General features: G+C 39.1%; 2 protein-coding genes across 4 annotated transcripts in view; one reads left to right on the forward strand and one right to left on the reverse strand.

The window, feature by feature from the left end:
- Nucleotides 1–19,099, forward strand: LOC117290246 (tRNA (uracil-5-)-methyltransferase homolog A-like). Of its 2 annotated transcripts, none has more exons than XM_033771527.1 (18): nucleotides 1–47; nucleotides 2,121–2,328; nucleotides 3,046–3,206; nucleotides 4,670–4,758; nucleotides 5,293–5,368; nucleotides 6,118–6,245; nucleotides 7,173–7,322; nucleotides 8,052–8,100; nucleotides 8,730–8,793; nucleotides 9,740–9,775; nucleotides 9,930–10,150; nucleotides 10,814–10,923; nucleotides 11,769–11,866; nucleotides 12,701–12,822; nucleotides 13,648–13,723; nucleotides 14,135–14,254; nucleotides 15,996–16,092; nucleotides 18,190–19,099. In XM_033771527.1, the coding sequence occupies exons 2-18, from the start codon at nucleotides 2,139–2,141 to the stop codon at nucleotides 18,353–18,355; spliced, it is 1,953 nt and encodes a 650-aa protein (XP_033627418.1). In that variant the 5' UTR covers nucleotides 1–47; nucleotides 2,121–2,138; the 3' UTR covers nucleotides 18,356–19,099. The 2 variants fall into 2 exon arrangements, with proteins under 2 accessions (XP_033627418.1, XP_033627419.1); XM_033771528.1 differs by lacking the exon at nucleotides 1–47 and adding an exon at nucleotides 59–215.
- Nucleotides 19,079–26,842, reverse strand: part of LOC117290247 — an 11,146-nt gene continuing 3,382 nt past the window's right edge. For both annotated transcript variants that reach the window (XM_033771529.1, XM_033771530.1), the window contains exons 3-10: nucleotides 26,618–26,701; nucleotides 25,903–26,009; nucleotides 25,404–25,682; nucleotides 22,502–22,762; nucleotides 21,715–21,793; nucleotides 20,733–20,764; nucleotides 20,020–20,054; nucleotides 19,079–19,293 (exon numbers count right to left, since the gene is read on the reverse strand). In XM_033771529.1, the coding sequence (XP_033627420.1) occupies nucleotides 19,103–19,293; nucleotides 20,020–20,054; nucleotides 20,733–20,764; nucleotides 21,715–21,793; nucleotides 22,502–22,762; nucleotides 25,404–25,682; nucleotides 25,903–26,009; nucleotides 26,618–26,701 (1,068 nt within the window). In that variant the 3' untranslated portion in view covers nucleotides 19,079–19,102. The remainder of the gene's footprint in view (nucleotides 19,294–20,019; nucleotides 20,055–20,732; nucleotides 20,765–21,714; nucleotides 21,794–22,501; nucleotides 22,763–25,403; nucleotides 25,683–25,902; nucleotides 26,010–26,617; nucleotides 26,702–26,842) is intronic.

The raw sequence follows: 26,842 nt of genomic DNA on the forward strand, positions 1-26,842 counted from the left end.
TTAGCACATGTGGAAGACGAATAAATCGGGAGGTATCGGAGAAAAGAGTAAGTGTGCATCTTCTTTCTTTACTTTTCTTTCATTTACATCAAACATTTACTTTTTACAGTAACTAGCATTAAAACATAACTTAAATGGAAGATAGTGTTCATTTAAAAATGTCAATGTGATGTAATTCATGCCGGACAGAGCGCACAGCTAGCCACAGGGCACAGGTGAGGTGACTGGAAATGGAATTTTTGTTTTACTTAATTTTTGCGGTCCTACTAAAATACTACTTGCCGTCAACTCGCCGACTTGCCGTCAACTCTCCGTCAACTCATTTTCGTGCCGTCAACTCATTAAATTTACATGACAAATTTATAAATGGGACACGGAAGTGTTAAGTCTGGGCTAAACTACATATTTCTCATGGTTTTCGGTAAAAATTCATTCACAAAAACGACTTTGTGTTGATAGAAAAAAAGTACCAATCATTGACATCATGATCTTGGGCCAAGATTAATCAATGTGAAAAAGCAAGATGGCGGCCGACGGTTTGCTGGTCCGAGATAATTTTTTTCACGAGAAAAAAACTCAATTTTTATTCCGAAATATGACCTAAAACTTTCGCGAATTCTCTTTGAGCTGATACTTTACAGTTCTATGCTTCTTTTGTGGATTTTAAATGTATATTGGAGGAGTTGACGGCGAGTTGACGGCGCAAGTGAGTTGACGGCGATTTGACGGCAAGTAGTAGGACCCAATTTTTGTTTTACTTAATTTTTGTTTGTTAGGACTAGGTACTACAACAAGAAAGTGTAAGTATAATCATGGTATAACCATGGAGGTAGACAAGTGTTTTAAATTGTTTGAAGTTGCACACTTCACTGAAGGAATGATTCGGTCATTAACTTTGATAATAAACCAATTCTAACAACATGAGGAGGCCCATGTCTTTCCATAAAAATAAATTTGTTACGCCCCAACTCGATAATCGTCCCAACCCCAACTATAGTTGGGACTTGTCCCAACTTGAGTGTTAAAGTTGGAATCCCAACTAAAGTTGGGACAGTAATGCAGGGTACCAGAGAGTAGTGACTGTCCTTACTGTACCAATGTCCCAACTGTAGTTGAGACCATCCCTATCAAATAAAATATTATAAAATAAATTTGGTCTATCCCCACTACAGTTGGGACTGTCATTACTACAGTTGGGGCTGCTAGAGTTACCCAACTAGAGTAATGACTGTCCCATCTTCTATGAGGAGACCACCCCTACCACTCAGCTAAAATATTATCAACCAAGGCCTATCCCACAGACTACACTGAGTTGGGACAGTCAACAGTCAACCCATTCTTACAGTTTGGGACTGCAGTCTGCTGATGCAGAGAAATAACCGCAGTCTCAGACCTGAAATCAAGTCTACACAGTTTGGACCCGACAGTACAGAAATCCCAACTACAGTTGGGACACCCCAACTTTAACACTCAAGTTGGGACTAGTCCCAACTATAGTTGGGACGATTATCAAGTTGGGACGGAACAAATTCAATGAAGAAACTAGAAAAAATATATTTTATTATATCAATTTGAATTAAATAGTTTTTTATGACAGTACTGAGTATGAAATTATAATTATATAGGCCTAATAAAAAAACAAAAATTATACTTAAAAAAAATTTAGTGCCTGGATAAAAGAAATGTAGATTTTTCAGTGTTATAACCCTCTACCTGCTAATTTTCAACAATTTTGACATTTAAAAAAATTAATAATACACACTCCACAGAGGCATATGTAAAAATTGTTAAAAATGAGGGTTGCATGATAAATGAAGTTAACAGCTTTGCCACTGCTGAAATTAGTGCATGCATTGTATCAGAGATATTAATAATCCGTAAAATTCACCCATCTTGATTAAAAAAACTACATGCCATGAGCTGGTAAGAGGGTCAAGACTTATGACCTAATTAATTTTGGTTTTACCCATACTACTAGTAGTGTACACCAATGTGTGTTAGCACTGTATACTCGGTAATTTCCCTAGCTCTATGAAATGAAAGGTACTCGCGTGGGATTCAAACCCACAACGTTTGCAATTTTCTTACCAACTGTACATTTTGATCTACCCCCGTGCTAGGTACAATCCTTAAAAATAATGGCAAGCCAAGTGGACACCGTTCCTCTGGCCAATGATGCGCCTCAACAAGACGACGAGACGCCAACAGAGGAGGTTCCTGTACCCATGGTAACATCCAGCCAAACAAAGGAATCTGCAGAGTGTGAAGAGACAGCAGTAGAGGATTCTGCCACTTCAAGTCAGACGGAAAAAGAGAAAGAGTCTAAAGGTTTGTTTCATAAAACCATTTACTTCAAATTTCCTACCCTGTGTGCAGCGAAGAATTGCATAAATCAAGAAGTTGTGATTCAGTAACTAGATGACAATATTCACTGTAAAATCAGTGGTTAGCTTGGTAGGATTCGAACCCACATTCTTGTGGTTGCAAGACCTGCAGTCTAACCACTGGACTACAGTGGTGTTGACTGTGCTTATCAGTTTCCCTGTTTTTCAATAACAATATAACATCTCTGAACGTCTCTCCATTGGCGTCATATCAGTGCTGGCATTCTGTTCAAAATTCTTCTCCAAACATTTCAATGCAGTAACTGAAGTGAACCAACTTACCTGAAAGATCTACTCACCCCATCAGCTAACAAAGACATCCTTGTAATCTGTAATATTATAATAATAATAATAATACGGACATTTATATTGCGCAGTGACCTATATAAGTATACTCTACTGCGCATTACAAAGAATAAAAACAAAATATTGCCACCAAAACAATGTTCAACCCTCTAACAAGCTACCACTATCTCACGCTTCAAGAGTCTTCTCAAAACATTTCTGTTCAATTCATCGTATAAGAATTTTTCTTTTGTTCATCTGAGCGCTTAGAGACTTTCTTTTGGAGGTGTTAGACGCTATAAATGGAGTTGCTATTATTAATGAATACACACAGTCGAGTACTCACTGCATTTGAAACTTATCTTTCTTGGTTCAGATGTGGCTCCAGAATTGAATGAAACGGGAGATCAATCTGCAGTGAAATCATCGGCCACAGAAGCTGAGTCAGACCCGTACCATTATCTCACCAGAGAACACTTCACATCAGAGATCTTCAAGATTGAAATAAAGAATCTTCCAAGGCACTTTGGGTTTGCAGTGAGTATCAATAAATAAAATGCTAGGCATGGATTTCACAAAGAACTTGAAGCCATTAGACACTTTCAGTAAACAGTATTGTCCAAAGGCCCACACTTCGTGTATCACAACTTTTATATAAAATAATAAACCTGTGAAAATAAAGGTTCAATCGGTCATCGGAGTTGGGAGAAAATAATGGGAAAACCCACCCTTGTTTCCGCACGTTTCGCCGTGTCATTACATGTGTTTAAAATAAATCCGTAATTCTCGATATCGAGAATTGATAATTGTTTTAATGTTTTCTCAAAAAGTAAAGCATTTCATGGAATAATATTTCAATAGAAGTCTTTCACCATTACCGTTCTGTTCCGAAAGTGTCCAATGGCTTAAACCTTTTAGAGACCATAGCACCCACAAGCGGCTTGTCCCAAAAGGCCTGACGACCTTTATCATAGTGCAACCATCTTGAATTTCTCCCATTGATATCAATGTTACCAAACCGAGGCTGGAAGAACAAAATAGTCTGGTTCCTATTTGCAAAGTGATTATTAGCATTCATTGTTGTCATTCGATGCGAGGAACAAGATAAAGATGGAGGCAGCTTAATAAAGGTCTATAGCGACGGTGAGCGTCCGCAAGGTTTGACCTACTTCCCTTCACATAAAGAGGTCAAAGTAAAGGTCATGTCCCGATATGAAATTTGTCCAATGTAATTATGCTAACATTGTATTCCAATTTCTAAACACAAAACTAAATTTTCTATTTCATGTTATTTCTGTTGACATTTTTACTGACAAAATTTGATTAAAGAAATTGAAATTAGGCTCTTTTTGTATCAAAAAACTTTGTGTAAACCCTGACTATACATGTACTAAGGTTGTATGACTTCTATACGAAGATTCAGGACACATGCTAGCAAAAGCCTCTTGGCATAAAAACATACCGATGCAGAAACTGGTTTACTTTGATGCTACTTAACAATAATAGTAATAATGATAATAATAACAAATTCTTGTATAGCGCATTTCACAATAACCGTATCAATGCGCTTTACATTAGTGCCCTGGTCATAGGACCAATAACATCCATTTAATGTTCTCAGCTCCCTTGGGAGTATACAGCCCTGAGCTGCCTGTAAGGCGCTTGTGGCTTTTCATACACAATATCAACCTCTACCCTCGCAGGTACCCATTTATACCCCTTGGTGAAGAGAAGCAATTATAGTAAAGTATCTTGCTCAAGGACACAAGTGTCACGACCGGGATTCGAACCCACACTCCGGTGACTGCACCAGAACTTGAATTTGATGCTCTTATCTTAACCACTCGGCCATGACACCTCTACTTGTGCCCTACACAATTTTGCTTAGTAAAGGAAGCATTATTTTCTGCCAAACAGCTTTTTGAAATTGGGCCCTTGACTGCTAGTCATTGTATCAAATGTTATTCAAGCTTATATACATGACTAATTTGTTCTTGCAGCAACTGAAGAAGATGCTTGTTAATCTACAGTTGAAGCCTAAGAAGGTCAAAGCAGTCAACCGAGCAACGTATGCTTTCGTCACCTTCAGGTCAGTGTCTCAAAGAGTGGGTGTGGTTAAGTGGTTAAGCAGACAAAAATTCACTAATTTGAATCAGAGTTTAGACAAATTTTCATTAAATTTGCATCCTGGATAAAGAGTATTAATTTGGTTTTACCCATACACATCGATGTGTGTTAGCACTGTATACTCAGTACATTCCTGAGCTCTGTGGAAAAGCCTACAGGCATATTACTTGGGTGGGATTTGAACCCACGACCTTTGAAATTCTAGAGCAGTGTCTTACCAACTAGACCACCGAGATTGCCTGGTAGCTAGAGGCAGTTTGAATCCTATGTTTTATCTTCATGAATATTTGTTTATTTGGTCTTGCATTAAAAAAATATAATAAATTCCTGGTGTATCTCACTTATGTTTGTGGAATATACTAGACAAAAGTTTTGTTAACCAAGGTTTTGGAACATTTTCTTGTCAAATTTTCCTGTTGATTTTGACCATATTGCAGACGTTTATGACAACGAGAAATACATGTTAGTGAATTTGTTTTCTTCATATTTTGTAAAGCAATGAAGAGGATAAAGAGGAAGCTTTGAAAGTTCTTGACGGTCACAAATGGAAGGGACAGATTCTGAAAGCCAAGGTGAGAAAAAGAATAGTAAACGGGCGCACCATTTCTCAGAATGTCTCCTGATACAAGGTGTTCTATAAAAAAATCCTTGAGCCTTCAAATTTTCTTAAAGGGGGAAAGCAATTGGTGTGTCATGGCCGAGTGGTCAAGTTACCCAAGCCCAAGCTTTGGTGCTGTCAGCAGCAGAGTGTGGGTTAGAATCCAGGGCCCAATTTCATAGAGCTGCTAAGCACAAAAATTAGCTTAGCATGAAATTTCTTCCTTGATAAAAACAGGATTCCCAACCAAATTTCCACATGATTTTCAGGATAAGCAAACAACAGCTGAATACCAGTAACAAGAAATATGCAACAAATGGAAATTTTGTTGGTAATCCTGTTTTTACCAAGGAAGAAATTTCATGCTAAGTAAATTTGTGTGCTTAGCAGCTCTATGAAATTGGGCCCTGGTATTGACACTTGTACCCTTGAGCAAGGAACTTAACCATAATTGCCTATTAAAAAGGTTGGGAAGGTATTGCATTCTGCTCTACCAGCCAGGCTCCTAGTGGATGATAACCATGCCAATCCTTACAGACTGTGAAGAGGGTAATCCTGTTTCAGCCCCAGGACTAGGTGGCAACTAGCCCCTGGCAGCAGCCGATTTGGGTCGATATCCCAAATCAGTTAAATGTAGCCCTCGCCTTGAAGTGTCCGTCCGTGGCCTTGTGATGATAGCAATCTCTCAAAATTTGTTTTCTTAAATTTTCTATTCTTGATTAGTTAGCTAAGCCAATTGAAGACCCATACGCCAAGAGTGTAGCTCTGAAGCGATCTCAAGATGAGTCGGAAGGAGACTCCAAGGGATCCAAGAGAAGACGAGAAGAGGAGAGTTTGCCCGTAGAGGAGAGGTTAGTTTATCTTGTAGAAAGAGAATAGGGAGTCATTGTTCAAGCTACTCAGTTTGTGAGACCATTTTAAAAGAAGGTGAGGTAAAAACCCAGTAATAACATGTGTATCCTAAAGGCCTTGGACACTATTGGTAATTGTCAAAGATCAGTCTTCTCACTGGGTGTATCTCAACACATAACACACCTATAACAAAACAACAAACCTACGAAAATTTGAGCTCAATCGGTCATCGTAGTTGCGAGATAATAATGACAGGAAAAAGTTGTGTGCTTTCAGATGCTCGATTTCGAGACCTCAAGTTCTAAATCTGAGGTCTCGAAATCAAATGCGTGGAAAATGACTTCTTTCTCAAAAACTACGTTACTTCAGAGGGAGTCCTTTCTCTCAATGTTTTATACCATCAGCAGCTCCCCATTACTCGTTACCAAGTAAGGTTTTATGGCAATAAATATTTTGAGTAATTACCAATAGTGTCCACTGCCTTTAAGGGTTTGGGTACTTTTTTTGTAGGACACAAAACAAATCGTCTAGAGAATTACAGTAGAACTACTCAAGTTGAAGATAACGATGGTAGATAAAAGCTTTCCTTAAAATGTTACCTGCTGAGGTACTGTAGTTTTTGAGAAATGATTAAATCAATGTCAGAAAAAAAATTTTCTCAGGAGCTAAATTTTATTTTAGCATGTCCAACGTACTTACCAGTCCTGGTATTTAAGCGACATTCCTGAAAACATTGCTCTATGATTTTAACTTTTTTTCTCAAAAACTTGACGGCTAATGAAAATGAAACTTCTACAGGTAAATTATATTACATCCATCTTCATTCACAGTGATTATGGATGCATGTCATGGCTAAAAACTCCATCTACAAAAGGTATCAAAACCCTTTAATAATAACTTGTAATGTTTGTGTTTATAAATTACAGACTTAACAATTCGGTCACTCCACTGTGGAAACAGCCTTATGAGGACCAGTTGGAGATCAAGCAGAACAACACCATGGAATTCCTACGTCATTTGACTAAGATGCTGCAAAAGAATGTGGGCGACATCACACCATGGCTTGCACAGCAAAGGTTTGTCCCCCATTTTTTTGTGGAAGTGTCGTGGCCGAGCAGTTAAGAACACCAAATTCAAACTCTGGTGTTTCTGATCAGCAGAGTGTGGGTTCGAATCCCCAGCCGTGACACTTGTGTCCTTAAGCAAGACACTTAACCATTGCTTTGTTCTTTCGGATGGGACGTAAAGCCGTTGGTCCCATGTGTTGTATATAGCATGTAAAAGATGCCTGTGCACTTATCAAATAGAGAAGGGGTTCAACCCAGTCTTCCTGGCTGTGGGTAGCACCTTGTAAACCCTTATAAGGTGCTACATAATTGGGTCTCAGAATTCATCACTGCAATAACCTATCTCTCTGAAAATTTGTATATACTCATCGCCTTGAGTACCCTGTTTGGTTGATATGTGCGCTATAACAGACTTCGATATTATTAATGTTTATTTATAATGACCGTCACTGGGTCCAGTGGTTGGACCGCAGGACTTGCAATCACAAGGTTATGGGTTCAAATTCTACCAAGCTAACCACTGATTTCACAAAGAATATAATCACTCTTTTTGGTTTGTGGAATTCATAATCAAACACGTTGAACCAATGTTTGTATGTTGGCTGTTGCCAGCTTGGTGTTCATATCCCCTTGCTATATCAATGTTGCATATTCATTATGATGAATATATGCTTCTTATTATGTTTGCATGCTTGCTGTTTATAAAGAAACTAATTCATGAAATACTGTTTTTTACAGGAAAAAGCACAATGGAATGGCCTGTGAGTTGGAACCAATAAAACCATCGGTGAGTTTTTCAGTTTTTTAAGTTCTTTGATAAGTGATAGGAATCATGTGCCCTTGTTGGCAAATTGAAATACTGAGAGGCGCTTTGGCGACCCCAAACAGCATGATGGTCATTGGTTTAACAAGTTTATTTTTGCTTCAGTGATGTAGCTGTTCTGACCAAATCCTAGCCAATATTCTGGTCGAGTTGGCTTAGTTCCAAAATGGCAGATTTGACAAACCATAACAAATTATTTATTGATTTTTTTTTGTAATTACTCTTTAACACTGAAGCATACAAATCTAATACAGTTCTTTTAGCCTTCACAACAGACTCTTCGAGAATTGAAACATCAGGTCATTAACTATATTTTTTAAAGTTCTAAAGCTGAGTTCCGCTGTTTTGAAGAAAAAAAACCTGTTTGAGACACATCACAATAATCAACCATTTTTATAGAGCTCTCAGAAATTGTTTTGGACAGCGTTTTTCTGTTGTAAATTTGATTCTGCTCTGGGTTATTGAAATGCAGGGGCTTTTTGGGAAACCCTGAAAACAGTTTTTGCACCACTAGGTCCATGCAAAAAAAAAAAGTAACCACTGCTTTGTTGGAAGTTTAACACTTGGTTTTTTCTCTTGTTACCCATTCATAGCCAGTTCTAGAGAACTACCGCAACAAGTGTGAGTTTACCGTTGGTAAGAGCGTAGATGGAATAGGTAAGACCACAGCCCAATAGACCCTTTGCATATACCGGCCATTGCGGAGAGTAAACAATGCAATTACACACATGTGTACGGGCTTCAGCCAGTGAGAAGTGTTACTTTGAATTCAGTGGGGCGCTGTACCCCTTGTACGCACGTCACACGCGCCAACTGTGCCACCATTTTGGTGGTCAACAGGTTTACGTGTAAACGCCGCGTCACGCAAAATGCGCACTTCACTGAATAACGCATGTTGACATTGACCACCAAAATGGCGCATCCAAGATTACTCTGATGATGACATCAGGTGAATTGGTTCAATTGACACTTTATAGTAAAGTCTGCCCTGAGCCGATAAGGCTCATCAGGCCAGTGTTTATATCCGGGTTTCCTGCGCATTTAACGACTGAGAATATTTCTATTCCCACCGGACAGGATGCCAGTCCATCGCAAATTACTCCCAAGCTCTCGCTGTTACCCATTTGTAGGCCTACTCCTGGGTGGAGAAAAGCACTGGTGATAAATTGCCTTGCTCACGGAAAAAGTATCGCAACTGACCAGGCCAGGATTCGAACCCACATTCTTTAGATAACAGAACTTGTGTCATCGCCCTAGAGCGCTTGGCCACGACGCCCCAGATTGACGTCATAAGCCAGCGGTCTATTACACAGAGCTGCTTGGCAGAAAAACAAATTCACTCATGAAGTTAGTATTGTCAGAGAACCAGGTAAAACAAGCCTGATTGATTTTGGTTTCAGCCGGACTCAACTTCATAAAGCTGTTGTTTATAACAGTTACTGTTAAAGAAAAAGTGCTTAATATAATAAGTAAATGTGTACTTCATATTAAAAGCAAATGTGAATAGTTGGCTGTGTGTACAGTTAATACAATGTTAAAAAATATATATATATCATTGTTTTTGACTAAAAAGTTACACTTTCTCTTTTTTTCCTCCTTGCAGATAAAACTGTTGGATTCAGGTTAGGAAGCTACAGAGGTAATAATCAATTTGAACTTTTAGTCAACAATTGTATAAAAAAAAAATGTATCTGTTTATTTGTTAGTGTCTCCAGTAAATCATAATCATGTTTATGATGACCATCCAGCTAAATTTAAAAATACTATTTGTGACCCTTGTTGATATTGTCCAGGTGGCCAGGTGTCCGTAGTGAACCCCTCTGCCTGCTCGCATGTCTGCCCAGCCACCAAGGCCATAGTGGCCGCATTCCAGAAGTACATCCAGACGGAGTCATCGCTGGAGAGCTACGGTCAACAGATGCACACCGGCCACTGGCGCATGCTGCTGGTCCGGACTAGCATGATCGGAGGACGAATGGCTGCTGCATTCATGCACCCACAGAATTTATCCAAGGTGAGTGTGGAGGTCAAAGGTTATCAGAGGTCAGATGTCAGTATGTGAGGCATGTGAGGCATGTGAGGCATGTGAGGCATGTGAGGTCAGAGGTTGTTATCAGAGGTCACATGTCGGTACGTGAGGTCAGAGGTTTTGGTCAAAGCAAATCGAGTCAAAACTCGGTGCATTAAGAGTCCTGCAAAAAAACAACTTATGCAACTCGAGGGCGCTATTAAAACCCATGAGCTGGGTAACCTGTGTGTTATCATACTGGTGTATTTCTCAGTGCATTTTAAGAGTATCACCATTTTTTTGTAATGTATTGAATTGATTAGTTTGGGTTTGACAGAGAAACCTGACTTGAGCAGGACTTCCAGATTAATAGACCACTGCTCTACTACCAACAGAGAGCTATTCCAGTCGGAAGCCATTTAACCCAATTTTACGATACAACCTGGGAAGCGGCAGCCAGGGGATCACCTTAAGGGGATGCAACTTAACTGGAGCGTGACTTGAACCAACAACCTCCGGATTAACAAACCGGCGCTCTACCAACTGAGCTAACCAGCCCTATACTGGCGGTCTCTCTATTAGTCAAACTCAGTTGAATTCAGTTATTAAAATTATTACATGTTTTCTACTTTATGTTTTTTAGAAATTATTATTTTTTTTTTTCTATAGGAGGCAATAGAAGAAGAGAAAGTGAAACTAAGAGACTTTTTTAGAGAGGGTGAGGGTAAAAGCTGCGGGCTGACGTCACTTTACATCAACCTACAACCAGAGGAGAGGAGGTTAGTATTATTCAATTAAATTATAAGAATAATAATAATAATTTGGAGGGCTAATCGTCCTTACTTGCAGCTAGAGCTGAATTGCGATGGGCGTGGCTACAACGTGTTCGAGAAGCAGGCATGCAAGGGCGCATTCAGCTGCCAGCCACATCAACAAATTATGACCATGGAGCACAGCCAAGATCGAAAGTGTTTGATTTTTTCCTGAGGGAGGAAAACCGGATGGTCTGGAAACCCCTCGTGGCACTGGTGAGAGGCGAGCGCTTTACGCACAAGCCAACTGTGCCACCCTAATTATTCTTTGTTTCATCTCAAAAACTGTAATTCAAATTCTCGCATACAGTAAAAACATTGAAACATTAAAAACAGTTCTAGGGCTATAAACAATTACAAGAAGAACCACTAAAAAAGGCAATAAGTATCTACAAAAAGATAAAACCTGCTGACTGGACGCTACAACTTGTAATTAGTGTTTGAAATTGAGATTGTGGTGTGTTATTGCATTAGGGATAAATGAGGATAGGTATCGGTTTGTTGCAGCATATGGCATTCGCATACAACCAGAACTTGGGATCAGCTGGCTGGCCAGTACATCATGAAGCGGATGGTTTGCGTCATTATAATAGTCATTATTGTGTATCTTTTTAATTTTACTAACAGAATTACCTTTCATTATTCTCTTGCAACTTCGATGACCAATTGAGTAAAAATGTTCACAGATTTGTTATTTTGTGCGTATGTTGAGATACACAAAGTGAGAATACTGGTCTTTGACAATTACCAAAGTTGTCCAGTGTCTTTAATTGAGACACATCCTTATTTTTGTCCTGTGATATTTTTTGCAGAGGTGATAATTCGTACAGTCACCTTGACGGAGATGAGTATATCAACGAAGATCTACTGGATCTCAAGTTCAGAATATCACCAGATGCCTTCTTCCAAGGTATGTATAGACCTTTCTATCACAACGTCACAGCCTGAGTTTTTGCCAACCGAGATTGGAAAACTGTAAAAAGCTATATATAAATTCTAAGAAAAACTAGAAACATAGTGGTTGTGAAAACAAATACTAGATGTTTGGCTATCGTTTGGTCAGTGTTTGAATCGATGAAAAGAAAAAAAAATCAGAATGAAAATGTATTCTTGATCTGTAATTATGGTAATGCATCAAAAGGTGTACATTTCAACCTAGAAGCCATTAAATAACGCCTTTTCAAAGCATTTTACAGACACTTTCGGTTTATACAGGTCAAAAGGTTAAGAGAAGGTCACCAACATATCCATTTTTGTGAACTACGTAAAGCCCATTCATACGACGTAAAGATTGTCAAAATAGCTTATGTGGTCGAGGAAATATGAACTTATTAAATATTGACGACTGTAGAAGAGATAAAGCAAACAATCATGGGATATAGTTTATTTAGTTGAAAGTTTGAAAAAAATGTTGAATTTGGACAGAACATCTGTTTACACTATTGAGTGTTTTACTAAAGTTCGGTCGTCCATGCCAACCAGCCTGGTTTGATTGTCAGCAATGGAAAGGTCTATAGAATATTCAAAACATCACATCACTGTTATCTTCACTTTAAACACCATTTCATTTTTACCTAGAAGTGCCTTATTTTAGCGTGTAGAAGTTGCCAAAGTCAGGGTTCTACACTATCAGTTTTCTCAAAATACCATATACAAGTAAGCCCCTTCAAAAATGAAGTGCTCTGAAAAAATTTAACCCTGTGGGATGCAATTTTTCTGTTATGACTTTCATTTCCCCGTTCAGTGAACACTGTTGCAGCGGAGGTTCTCTACACCACAGTTGGTGATTGGGCTGAAGCCACTCCTTCAACCACTGTGCTAGATATCTGCTGTGGTACAGGAACCATTGGGATCACCCTAGCTAAGGTACACGTTCTACTCAACGAAGAGCAAGTTCGAATGTGCACTTTTATTGGACTATTGACCAGCATTGTACATGCGCAGTGACGCACTCACTCGAAAAACTCATTTGGAAGCCTAGTCGATCAACTAGGTACCACGGTATTCAACACTCCATTGCCTTCCGCCTTTTTACTATAGTGTCACTGGTTCCCTTCTGTGCTTTACACGTAATATAGCATGGAATAGGCTATCGGGACCAGGGAAGAAACCTAAAGTGAACCATGGTGCACACTCGAACTTGCTCTAAGTTGACCTAATATTCACCTCACCTTTTTCCCCAGGTGCCACTCCTCCACTGTTAGGGAGGTTTAGGTACACGTTCTGCGTGAACATGAACGTCAGAAAATTGTGTTGTTAAAATCTCACGTTTTTAGCATACGTGAAGTTACTATTTTTCACGTCAGGTATGTACGTGCGCACAGACATCATACGTGAACATGCGATAAGCCCAAAGTGGCAACGTCAGCCAGAGACAACACAATTTATTGACGTTCACGTTCACGATTTTGCTCGCGTGACGTGCAGCTAAACCTCCCTATTGAAATCTGGACCTTACGTTTAAATTGTTTATAGTGTTATAGGCCATTTGTAATATTACTCCATGTTTCTCTATTTACACGCTAACAGCCTTCTTGTTTTTACCTCCAGATCAGATTATCTTAAAACATTGTAAATGGCACAACAAGAGGAAGATTTTATCCTGCTAGGGTCGAAAAGTCAGGCCCTTAGCTATTTTTGTGCATAGAAGTTTACCAGTTGGTTGTTATTTTCTTCTGCGTGACTTTGTAGAGAGTGATGAAAGTGATAGGCATTGAGATGAACCAACAAGCTGTTAATGATGCTATCTACAATGCAAAGACTAATGGTGAGTAGGCAGAATTGGCACAATTTTTAGTAAAAAAAAAACAAATTTCTTTTTAGCGGTTGCCTAATATCAGAAGGCCATAGGCGGCCATTCCAATCTGAGGGCTATCAACCCAATGTCCATTGGGATGTAGGCAATGGTATCAGCTTAAATCAGCCATTTTCGTTTGTTTAGGTTTTCAAATTTCACTGAAAAAATGTGTCTAGTAAACACTTCATAATCAATAAGCTTTGATACAAATCCTGTTTAATACCTTAAAAGGGTGCACTCTCATGGCGCTGCTTACCGAGGAATTCTACACTTACGATTGGGCTGTGTATGCTGGCCACCTAACGTCCCACAGTAGCCCATAGTTGCGACGTGAAACTATTTCTTGGATAAAACCTGAATTTGTTTTGGGTTGTTTGACAGATCTGAGCAATATCGAGTATACATGCGGCAAGGCAGAGGATGTATTACCAGATATCATGAATGATCTTAAGGACTGTGAGGATATCGTTGGAATTGTGGACCCTCCAAGACCAGGAATGCGTAAGTCATTTTATCAGGGATGAGCGTCAACGCTGACAACAAAGTCTGAAATTGGTATCCAGGGCCCAATTTCATAGAGCTGCTAAGCAACAAAATTTGCTTAGCATGAAATTTCTTCCTTGATAAAAACAGGATTACCAACCAAATTTCCATTTGTTGCATATTGCGTGTTACTGTTATTCAGCTGTTGTTTGCTTATCCTGAAAATCACGTGGAAATTTGGTTGGTAATCCTGTATTTATCAAGGAAGAAATTTCACGCTAAGCAAATTTTTGTGCTTGGCAGCTCTATGAAATTGGGCCCAGATCCTAGGAGGTACATTGACACGATGGGTATTCCACCTTTTGAACACCCCTGGAGTAATGGAGCCCAAGGAGCTTTGGGGGAATAGTGTCCCTAGTGCTAGAGAAATGTACCTAAGAGCATGACTTATATAATTTGGAGGGGAAAAAATACACCTGGATTATCTAGAAAGTCTGAATTCAGACAAATGTCTGAACTATCTCATCCATGTTTTGTCTGTGTCTATTTGGTTTGCGGTAACACCATGTGTATCTCATAGAGTTATATATGAGAACTAGAGGCGCACTGGGCTTAATACGCGCCCTGGCATGTGCGCATGCGGCCATTTTGTAAGTTGACAAAACAGCACCGCGTAGCGTTGAATAAACACAAACTCCAACGTGTACTTCATATTTCACCACGCATCATCGAGTTCAACTTCCCGCCTTCGTGCATCACCAAGCTAATCCGCCGCCCAGTACTTAAGCAGCATCAGAGTCCAGCATTCTCCAGAAGACGATCAGAGCATACTGATCGAAACGTCGAGTTAAACCAACGGTTCTTTTCAGAACCACCCCAACTCATTTAGAGATTATTACATGGTGTTACCGCAAACTCTTCTATACTTCATATTCAACGCGTGTACAGAACGGCGCGCGTGTCTCCTTGCGGTCCCGTGGCGTTTGTGCAAGCAGCATCACCAGTATGCCCTCGAGTTCTAATATATAACTCTATGGCGTATCTCTACTTGCTGGGTAGATTATGTTCATACACGTCACCTTAACTGCATACAGTTACACATATAATTCAACAACATTCCGTCTTTGGCTCAACTGCCTTTTATGCTTTTATTATTGCATATTATCAAATAACTAATTTACACATGTACAGTACATTACATTCTGAATAATCCAGGCATGATATTCTTCCTACTTGAGTTCGATTTCAGAATGTTTTGCCCCTTGAAATATACAGAAAAACTGTGATTAAATAGCCTTAACACCTTATTATCGGTTTGGGTACTTTTTGTAAGACACACAACACGATGTCCACAGATTCACATTAACCCAGCACGGTTTCAAGATGATGATGGTAGAAAGCTTCCCTTTTAATATTACTTGCTGAGGTATTGCATTTTTTTTAATAGAAATTAGTTGAATCAATGTCACAAAAATATATTCACCAGTACTGGTATTTACGCAACTCGAGTCCTGAAAACATCACTCTGTGTTTTTCATTTTTTCTCTCAAAATGATCAATGAAGCTGAAACTTCTGCAGGTAAAATATATTACAACATCTTCATTTACAGTGCGTTTGGGATTCAAGTCATGGCCAAAAAATTTATCTACAAAACCCTTTAAACCCTACACCAAGTAGGTCAGCCCCTGTACTAAAAAGAATTATCCTACTTTTTTCCATGAACCGAATGTCATGCCTGGAATGATCTATCTTCCACAGCTCCCAAGGTTCTCCAAGCTGTACGGCGATGTGCCAACTTAAGACGGCTGGTCTACGTCTCCTGTAACCCACAGAATGCCATCAACAACTTCATCGAGTAAGTACAAAAATGATTCACACAGATGAAATTTCATCTGCGAGAGGGCAAGGCCATTTTTGTTTTGCAAAGTCCACTTTCATTAGACTATCTTATACATGTAGTCTGTGGGGAACTTTTGAAGGAGCACCAAGGCAAAGACCGGGGGCAACAAATGCCATGGAATTTCGTCTTTGAGAGGGCAAGGCCATTTTCGTTTTGTAATTGAAAATCCCAAAGTCTATGGGAAACTTTTGTAGGGGCTGATTTGTGCTGGGCCAAATAAGACAGTTAACCTGTTAAAACTTTGTCATTTTGATTCTTGGTCCAGTAATTTTCCGCAACAAGCCTTGCGTTATTGTGGAGTTGTACCCCAAATACAAGAACGTCATATACACTGTATATTGTTTTGTTTTCTGTACATTGCGAAAAAAATGGGCAAAGGATTTTGTCTTTGGCATACTAGTTTTGTTTGTAATACTGATACATGTATGGCAAGGTTTCTTGGAAGTGTTTACTACCCTCAAAAAAAGAACAAAATATGGGGCTCCAAGTGAAAATCAAGCATTTCTTGTCAAAAGTCAACTATGTATTTCTTCGCTCCTCAAATAGATGAGAAGAGCATTAAAATGACACATCATTAGAACAGTCTAAAAATCACATCAATATCATGGCTGATGTTACATTTGACTACTTTTTTTAAGGGAAGGTATACGTTTTGTAATCACTCTTAAAACCAATGGCAAGAAAAACCTTTGATTAGAAGCCTACATCAGCATTTGATAGTGTGAAGCATTTTTAGAAAAATTTCTACTTGAAATACTGTTGTTTGAAACATCTAATATTTAGCAGTGATATCGCTGTTCAGATTGTGTATTGTTTGGTTGTTTGAATGATCTTCCCATCAAGGGAACTTGGAAAACTCCCACAAAGGGGTATAAACACCAAGCGGGCCACAGCCAATCTCTCTCATACAAACATTGGTTTAATGTCTATGATTATGAATTACACAAATCAAGAAATTGTGAATTACAAAAATCAAGAAATTGTGAATTACACAAATCAAGAAATTGTGATTCAGTAACTAGACGACAATATTTATTCTAGTCATTGTGAAATCAGCGGTTAGCTGGGGGAATTCGAACCCACAACCTTGTGATTGCAAGTCCAGCAGTCTGACCACTTGACCACGGCGAATACTACGGTATTCCCATTAGGGACTATTCTTTCTGTGTGGACATATTCGCTCTGGATTTTCGGCATTATCTCAAAAACTTGGCCACCTTTTGAAATGAAATTTCATTTTTATAGGATTGTAACAAACCTTGCCTTTTAATGACATTTTCTTACTTCCAAGAACTGCTTGATTTTTGCGTGGGGCATCAAAAATAATAATTGACAGTGTGTAGAATGAAACATATTTCTATTATAATACTAATAATTTAAAAAATGTGTTTTATTTTAAAAAAGTTTATGTAATAAAAAATAAACCTACTCTGTCATTACCAAGAACAATGGATTTACCTAATAAGTCTGCTGCCACGTAGTGTCCCCCAAAGGTCGTCCATTAAAACCCAGTTTGTCTTTTTATAAGAAATGCTTTGACTTGACTGTATTCAATTTTCTTCAGTTTTAGTTTAAAAAAAATGTTCTTTACATCTAATCTTTTTCCTGATTTTGTTTATGATAACCATGTTAAAGATTTCATGACTTTAAAAAATGAATAAGTTTAGGAGAATTACCCGACTTGATCGCATCCTTAATGCTGAAGGGTAGTACTTAAAAAATGTATTGCTTAGTTGTCTATAAATGATTGTCACAAGATTGTCAAATTGAATATAAATAATCCTTACACTTCATACCCTCACTAGTCTCTTACCAGTAAAATAATTGCAAAACCTCTCTTAGCCTTTGAGAAAGACTCTGCTAGGGTCGAAACATCAGGCCATTAGCTCTTTTGCATGGCAAGCAGTTTGCAACGGCTAGTTCTATTTTCTTGGTAAAATCATTGTTATTACTGCCTAACAATAACGTTTCCTACTTAAAAAGGTACCAGAAACTTATATCAGTGACTGTAATTATCTACTATATTGTACCTTTTCCCTTCCTTCTTTTTAGTTTATGTCGTCCTGTATCAAATCGCAACAAAGGCATTCCCTTCCGACCAGTCAAGGCTGTAGCCATTGATCTCTTCCCCCATACCAAACACTGCGAGCTCATCATACTGTTTGAGAGAGCAGACAAGGTGGATTCTTTCTACACAGTGCCAGACGGAGCTTACTAGGCTGATAAGCAGGTTCAAGAGGGTGCTAGAAGGCGCTTACTAGGCCGTTAACCAGCTTCTGCAGGGTGCCAGAAGGTGCTTACTAGGCCGCTAACCAGCTTTTACATGGTATGGTGCCAGACGGCACTTACTAGGGCATGAACCAGGTTCAACAGGATGCCAGACGGAGCTTACTAGAGTGTTAACCAGCCTTTACATGGTGCCAGAAGCACTTACTACAGTGTTAACCAGTGTCAACAGGGTGCCAACCAGTTGTACATGGGGCTATTCAGCCTTTACTAGAGTGAAACTAGCCTTAACATGGTGCCAGACAGCGCTTTCTAGGGTGTTAACCGGGTGCCAGACAACACTTACTATGATGTTAACAAAATGGAAATGGCTTTGCCCTCTCAAGGGCGAAACTCCAGCCTAGTCAACCATCGGTACCACAATATTCAAGACTCCATTCCCCTCCGCGTTTTCACTGTAGTGCTAACATTGAACAGGCTGGACCAGTGAAGAACCATGGTCATGAGGCAGGTTCCAACTGGTCCACCTAACCAATGGTGGACCAGCCTGGGTTCGTGTTAAAATCGTCAACCTTTAGTTAATCATGGTGTACACTCGAACTTGCTCCTTGCCTAAAGTTTCCCATGGAGTTTCAGACCATGGTGAGGAAGGAAACTCCATGATCAGACTTCAAAAGAGTACAATGTCACCCTTGAGGCCAACCATCTGATCGTCGTCAAGTAGGATGTAGAAACTCACTCATTCATACTCGGTGTACTTCTTACTGGACCCATGTACTTTGTGCGCTGGATATTTCTTGGCGTTTAAGCCAATCTTCTCCATAGCAGCTTGTGGCAGATCTACGTGGCATTTCTCCGCTAACCGTATGAGATACATCAAGACATCGCTGAGCTCCTGACCGAGATGTTTTTTGTCTTTCTCCGACCAATCTGTGGAGAAAAGGAATTAAATCTTGAAACCAACTGTCTTTTTGTGAGAAACCATGCACAATTAGCCCTAATGCACGTAGACCTTTTATGCAAATACCCATTGCACAAGCATGGATGCATCTCATTCCAAGCCTAATGTGTACGTAGCGAGTATTTGTGATAAAGTCTATGACGTCAATTGAGTACATCTAAGAAGGCGTTGGATTATGTCAATGTATCAGGTCTATATTAAGCCCTCGGAAAAATATAGGATGAATATTGTGTACAAGGGCTGATCCACAATACATATTAAAGGTGGCAGCTTTTATAGGCTTAAACAACTTGTTAAATGTTCATAAATCAGATTAAAGTAAGATGCCTACGTTAGTGAAGTTCACCGAGTATTTAAAACCCACACAACTGCCATTGATTTTTCGTAAAGAAAAATGTATGTACACTGGGTGAAAATACATGCAGTTATATATATTAACATGTTGGTGCAGACAGTTGACATTACTCTTTGCCGACACTAAATCTTTTGATCTTAGGCTGTATCAAAATTAACGGCTTTGGGTGTTGCTTAAGACATCCCATACTTCAACCAATTCAGACACTGCCTCAACCAACATGATGAGCAATCAGTAGTGGAGTAGTGATGTAGTTGTCTTTTGAGGCATCCTTGGTTTTATTCCAATACATGTAGTTTTTTTTCCAACAATTAAATTTTATTAACATCGGATGACTTACCTTCAAGCCCCTCTTTGCATTCTCCCCTCCATTGACTACATGAAGAAAACAAAGGAATATGAATTACAATGTGATGTTGCCAGATTTCGTTCATTTGTTTGTTTGTTTAGATAATCTTCCCATCAAGGGAACTCGACAAACTCCCACAAGGGGATATAAACACTAAGCTGGCAACAGCCAATCTCTCTCAAACAAACATTGACAAGTATTTATATGTTTTGAGGTTACGCTACCCATTTATGTCAATGCAAGGCTAGCAAGGTGCTGTGGCACAAGACTCATTATAAATGTGTGAACTTTGAAGAAAGAAATGCTTGGATTTTACTGTTTGCAAAATCTCCACCATTGTGATTGACCCACAGTAAAATAGATTATTAAATTCAATAAAAAAAAAGAGAACAAGTGTTATCTATTCCTTTAACTTAAATGTTTAATGTATGAGAATTTTGTACGTAAATGCTGAGGTTGTAAGTAAATGCTAAGGATAAAATCCCTCTTTTGAGAGTTCTAGCATAAATAATTCATAAGGGTGTAATGTAAAAAGTAGCCATGATCAAAGAGATGTCAATGATGACCTTTGTATTTACCTTTCTCATATATGAAAAGCCAACTATATAAAGTCACCATTGCAAAAAAATAAAATATCTAACAGAATAGAACTTTCCGATCTCTAAAGTAGATATTTTATTTTGTTGAAATTCATATGAACTTACAAAAGCTCTGAGACTTCACCAACTTCACCAATCTGTGAAATAAAGAAGGAAAACCAAAAAGATGATAGTATACAAATATTGAGTGACTCAGAGTGGAATGGGAGGAATATTATCGCAAGGTAAAAAACAGTCCAAATTTTACCGAGCGATAATATTCCTTCCAATCCATGGATTAAAGCCACTCAATATTTGTGATTAAAGCCACTCAATATTTGTTTTATATAACTGAAATATAGATCCTTGTCATTTGATGTATTTTAAAAGTATAACATTATGAAAAATCACACAAATTACTGACAACCAAAAATAATATAGCGCCGCGTAGCGACAACAATGCACAAATCGGATCACAACCTTTTGCACAGGTGCTCCTATGTTTTAGCAGCGGCGCGGCGGCGCTGTACTGCTCAAAAACATTGGGAACAAGGATGATCCTAACTGTTGAATGGGAAATGCTATTTCCCATGGGTGAATAGGTCTTTTTCATCGCCGGTGCGGATTGGAGTAATAGTGAATGTCACGTGAAGTAAGTTCCACCAATCAAATGACAAGGATCTGTATGTCAGTTATATAATTGTAAATGTTATAATAGTCAGTTAAATTACTCCTAAATATAGACACTGCTGATCCCTTACATCAGTACAGTAAGAAGTCTTTGATACATTCCAATTGAAGAAAAAGAAAACAAGAAAAAAAAAACCACTTCTTTATGGGTGCAAAACAGTTTCTAATTAGCAGACAATATTGCTCAACAAGTCAGTCATAAATGGTACATGAGACATTGTATTTTCGCCGGTAACCATATTTATAATTTGACTTGTAGAATCATTGTTTTGTGCTTAAATATTTTTGTGCTTGGGCTCTGGTGCTGTTTTCATAAAACATATAGCCATGGCGCAAGTCCACTTGCGCAACATTTATGGCGTAAATTGTGCACTTCTTTCATGGAATCGGCTGCCGGGACCTAAAGCCAAGAGCTTACCATTGCTAGCAGTAGATTTCTTGGTTGATGGAACTGATCCCAATCTCTCTGCTTGGCAAAATCAGCTTGGACAGATCTCCTAATCAGATAAGAAATCAAAGGCAGCACTTATAATAATTAACTAGATTAAGCTCATTAGAAAACTTTAGAGACCATTCATTTATGTATACTATAATCATCACTTAACTATTTCCCCAGACATGGTTTTGTTGTTGACTTGTTGAAATAATATTTGTTTATGTAAAAGTGTCTGAAAAAAACCAAAAACATATAAAACCAAAATTCAGTTTTGTTTTTTACATTGGGAAATGTCAATTCAGGCCATGACCTTTGCTTTGACCTTTTTGGTCGAGTAGAAGTAGGTTGGATCTTCCAGCCATTTTATGTCCAGTGTCTGCATTTTTTACAAGTCTTTTTCAGGCCACTATGGTCTCTATAAGTACATACAATTACAAATCTATTGGATAGGATCGGGTCACTTTTAGCCATATAACTTCTTAGTTCTACTCCCGAGTATCATTTTCCAGTGAGCTAACCAACCATTTGAAACCATTCAACTCACTAGGGTTGTGTATGCTGGCACCTGTGTACAGACCCAACAGTGTACATGGGTACTTTTATCAAACTGCAGACTGGCACAGCTTCAACCCTAGCACAGTATTTCTCAGAGGCTAAAATCTTCAAGAAAAAGCGTCAAGCTTCAAGCTAATAACTTTTTTAACAAGAAGTTTCAAATAAGTTGTTGTATCCATGATGTTTAAACGTTTTTGCATTTTGATAAACGTACAGTTCCTCCATAGTAGGACCATCACTGAATCGGAATTCTTGGTTGCCTCTATCGGCCGAGGATGCCACACAGTCCGAGTCCATGGTGATACTCCGTACGTCTGAGATCTCAATCAGCCTGGGTGTACTTCTTATGGCAGGAATCTCACCGCGGTGCCGTGTCACAAAGTGGTGCTGTTGGCTTTCCGACTGTCTGGCTGCAGCGTGGATGTACTCGCTGGATCCTGGCAGGCTGTGGTGGAGATTAGGTGATTGGACAGGTCTGGTAGGGAGGTACGTGGGAAATATTTAAGTTCCAAGATGGAAAATGAAAGTTGGGTGGTCTGTAGTGGCGTAACCACCCCAGAACCCTTGTGCAACCCCCTCTTCCCATTTGAGATCGAAATGCTCAAATGAATGGTTCGTCAAATAGCCTCCCCCCACCCCACCTCTCCCCAAATGAAAATGTTTGGTACAGTACACCCACCAGTTGTCTTAAAGTATTATTAATTTGTTTGATTAAAAGCTAAATATTACAAATATTTAAACTAATTGCTGTCTGTCCCTGGGCATACAATTATGAAGTAATTATGGCTAAATAGTAGATGTTTTGTTCTAACAGGAACCAAGGATGAGAGAAATGTCTTCAATGTATGACAGTGTCGTTTCTGGTTGTGTCATGTGGAGCCAACCGTGTGGAGCAACACGGAAACTCAAGATAAGTACCATGCCAGTGAGTTAGCCCACCTTGTTGAGCTGTAAATGGCTCTCTTTTAACATACGTCCTATCACAGATGCCAGCCATTGTAATGATTGTTTTATTGTGGTTTCAAGCTCGGATTACTATTTTGTTCTAGCTATATCACTATTTCTAAAACATTTTAAAATAATTATGTTGTGTACATTGCATTAATATTAAATAATAAAAGCTCAGCCCCAAAACAATTTAGGGAGAATAACATTGCCTTTCGATTGCAGTGTAACCAAGATCCCTGCACTCAAAATTTGATATAATGTAGCCCAAAGTATTGTATACGAGCTTTGGCCTAAATTTTTTCTATGCTTGGACCAAAGCAAGGCCCCAAGGGCTATCATTACACCATGGAGGAAGGAACACGCACACACCCAACAATTCCCAGCAGGTTCCTAACACCTGTTGTTGGGCGGTAATGGTAATTGATTGGCAGCACCGCGCCACCCAATTAAGCATACCTTAGTTCAGATTGAAAGTGCCGTGAATTCTATTAATTTTTGTAATTCTGCATTCGAGCATTTATCCCACAATTCATAAGTTTCACCTGTGACGAAGTGTAGCATACCTAATACTTCTTTGCAGATGAAACCGCGCGCTCTCTGATCATGCTCTGATAGATCAAGTGCGATAGTCAATATTGAAGGGCGCCACCTATTGGCAGTCTGAAGACCATCGAGTCCTGTAAATTAATGTCTGCTGGTGGCTCCGTGGACTATCTATCTTTAATTGTTTTCGAGGCAATGTAAATTTACAGTTTTCGGGTACGGCTCCTAAAGTTGTCAGACATTAATTCATGCGGTTCGAAATAATATCGCTCGTTCGTCAAATGAAAAGTAGAAAGAAATTATGCCAGCAAAACAAGACAGCGAAACGATCAAAGCAGTAGCTCACGCTCTCATCATGCACGAGGTTGTACCGCCCTACTGGCAGCAGCGGTTTCCAATTTTGAATCCCGAGGATACCTAACCTACCGATCACAAATGTTGGAAGAAATCCAGAGAAAATGTCATCCACGTCATTAGAGCTATACGTTTATTTTCCTGCAGGGTAGCTGCGACCGTCAAGACGGGCATGCAGGATTAACCAACTTGTAATTCCGATACGAGACCTCGAGATTTGCGTATTTTAAAAGCCAAGTCTACTTGGCGTTGCATGGCGAGGTATCAATGTATAAATTGGTTTGGGTAACATTTCGTGTATATTATATATTTATGTTCTCTAGGGAACGTGTCTATATTCCACTACTTCTAGTAGATTTCCAGAATTCGGGAAACTTCTATCAGTTCTAAAAAGAACTGCCTGGGCGGGGAAATCGGCAGGGATTACTACTTTTGCTTTATAGTGGATCAAGGAGACCTGTCGTTATAAACTTCACTGCCGCAGATTGAGCTCTAAAATTGGTTCCAAAGTCTCGACAACCTTGCAAGCTAGTCATTAAAATGGCTCAATGCAACTTATATAGGCTACTGATAATCACACTGGGGCCACAGTCAAATCACGCCACACTTACAATTAAATTTTATACAAACATGATTGCATAACCGATCAACGAAATCGTATACCAAGTGTTTATCTGTCCATAGGTTAGGGAACAAAAGCATCTCGCTTAACCTTATACCTAAAATGTTCTTTAAATTGCTGCTTATTTTTGAACCATTGTGTACCTATAGTAATATATCATACCTCTAAAGGCTATATTGTATGACAGAATTGAAATAAATGTTACTGAATGTCACTAAATGGCTGATAATTTTTAGCCTTTTTTAAATTGTAGTTTTCCCATCTTCTTTGTGTTAAATAGTATTTCTTGTGTTCTTCGGTTGTTTGCCTGTATTTGTGCCTGTCCCTTGTCTTTCGGTTTTTATGTGTGAATACGGGTCCCCGTTTGGTGAGCCTGTTCGGGGTTCCCTATTGCACCGATGTCATTTTTTATGTAGTTGTGCAATGAAGGTAATAAAATAAAATAATAAAATAAAACATATTCCTGATCTTATCCTAGATTGTTTCGTAATGGGAGACTTTCGGGACGCTTGGTGGCAGCAGACTTAGCCGGTAAAATATATAGTTCTCGGTCATGTGCGCACGCTCAGAACTACGTAAACATTGGAAATTTGCCTGGTAAGTCTGCTGCCACCTAGCGTCCCAAAGTCTCCCATTGGTGACCACTTACCCCTGTACAAGCATGACACCACCCATACCATCTTGTGGTGAAGGAATACTCGACACTTCGATGGTCACATTACTCTCATCTACATTGGCGGAGTAGTCAATCAAATCATCTTGATAAGAGTTGGGTGAATCTTGGTACACTTCATCTTCAGATGAGAGCGCCGTTTTGATGACCGCCTCCTGTCCCCGTTTTCGAGACGTGGAGGCAGTCTGGTGTTTTGGTTGTTGGACGCGCGATTGGGCTCCGGCAGGGATGATTGGGGTTTTCAGGTTCCTCTGTCTATGGTAAAAAAAAAAAAAAAACGTCAACAACATCAAAGATTATGTAATTTTTTTTCACCGTCCTCGGGTTAGTACCGAGTAGTGCTAACACACATCGGTGTGCAAAACCAAACGTTAAATTCTTTATCCCCGATGCAAATTTCCATCTATTAAAAACATCAACCATCTTGAAAATTAAGTTCAGTAATAACTGTTTAAATCTAATGTGCTTTTCTTACTTTCTTTTGTAGTGCGTGACGGCATTGCAGATGTACGATTTGATGGCGCCACAAACTTTTTTCCTCACGATGACGTCATTCCTTAAAAGTGGACAGAGACGCATTACCTGGATAGCAATTTAAAAACACGATTTGACGAATATACAATATTTTTCATTCAATTAAGAATCTCCAATATATACATATAGCTTTGGAACCACATGCAACAAGCATTAGACCATTCAGGAATCAGGTTTAGCCCAAGCAATTTTTTTATATTTTTTTTTAAAGGTTTGGGGTTTGAACTTGAATCCTACCAAGCTAACCGCTGATTTCACAATGAATAGATCAAGTAATGTCATCTAGTTATGGAATCACACTTTCTTGATGTGTGCAATTCATAACCATAGATGTTCACCAATGTTTGTATGAGAGAGATCGGCTGTTGCCAGCTTGGTGTGTTTGTATCCCCTATACGGTGGACGTTTGCCGAGTTCTCTTGGTGTGAAGATCGTCTAAACAAACAAAAATCCGGCACTCGTAGCACATTGTACCCACGTCGGTAGCCTGGCAATATCATGGTATTAAAAGCATCCACGGTTTTGGCTTTTGGGTTCGGCTTCATCCTCTCGTCTGACACGCAATTGTCAAAACAACCACGGGGCCAAGCTAGCCTGAGCCGAATCTGCAGCCGATGCAGTGGTTTCGAAAAGATAGTCGCATGAGTTGATCTCACCTCTCCAATGATATCTTCCATGTGGTGACATTTCAATCCCTTCAGAACGTCGGAATATTTCTCAACGGCTTGTCGAACTGCAGACTAGAACAAACGAACATGTTCATTATTTTAAAGTGATCGGGAACATTTCAATCGAAAATATTTTTGTGAGGAAACATCTTTTGATTATCGATGGTCATAAAAGTGAATGGCTTATAAAGGTACTGAAACAAAACTAGAAAC

Source organism: Asterias rubens, chromosome 5 (genome assembly GCF_902459465.1).
Source record: "Asterias rubens chromosome 5, eAstRub1.3, whole genome shotgun sequence".
Lineage (NCBI taxonomy): Eukaryota > Metazoa > Echinodermata > Asteroidea > Forcipulatida > Asteriidae > Asterias > Asterias rubens.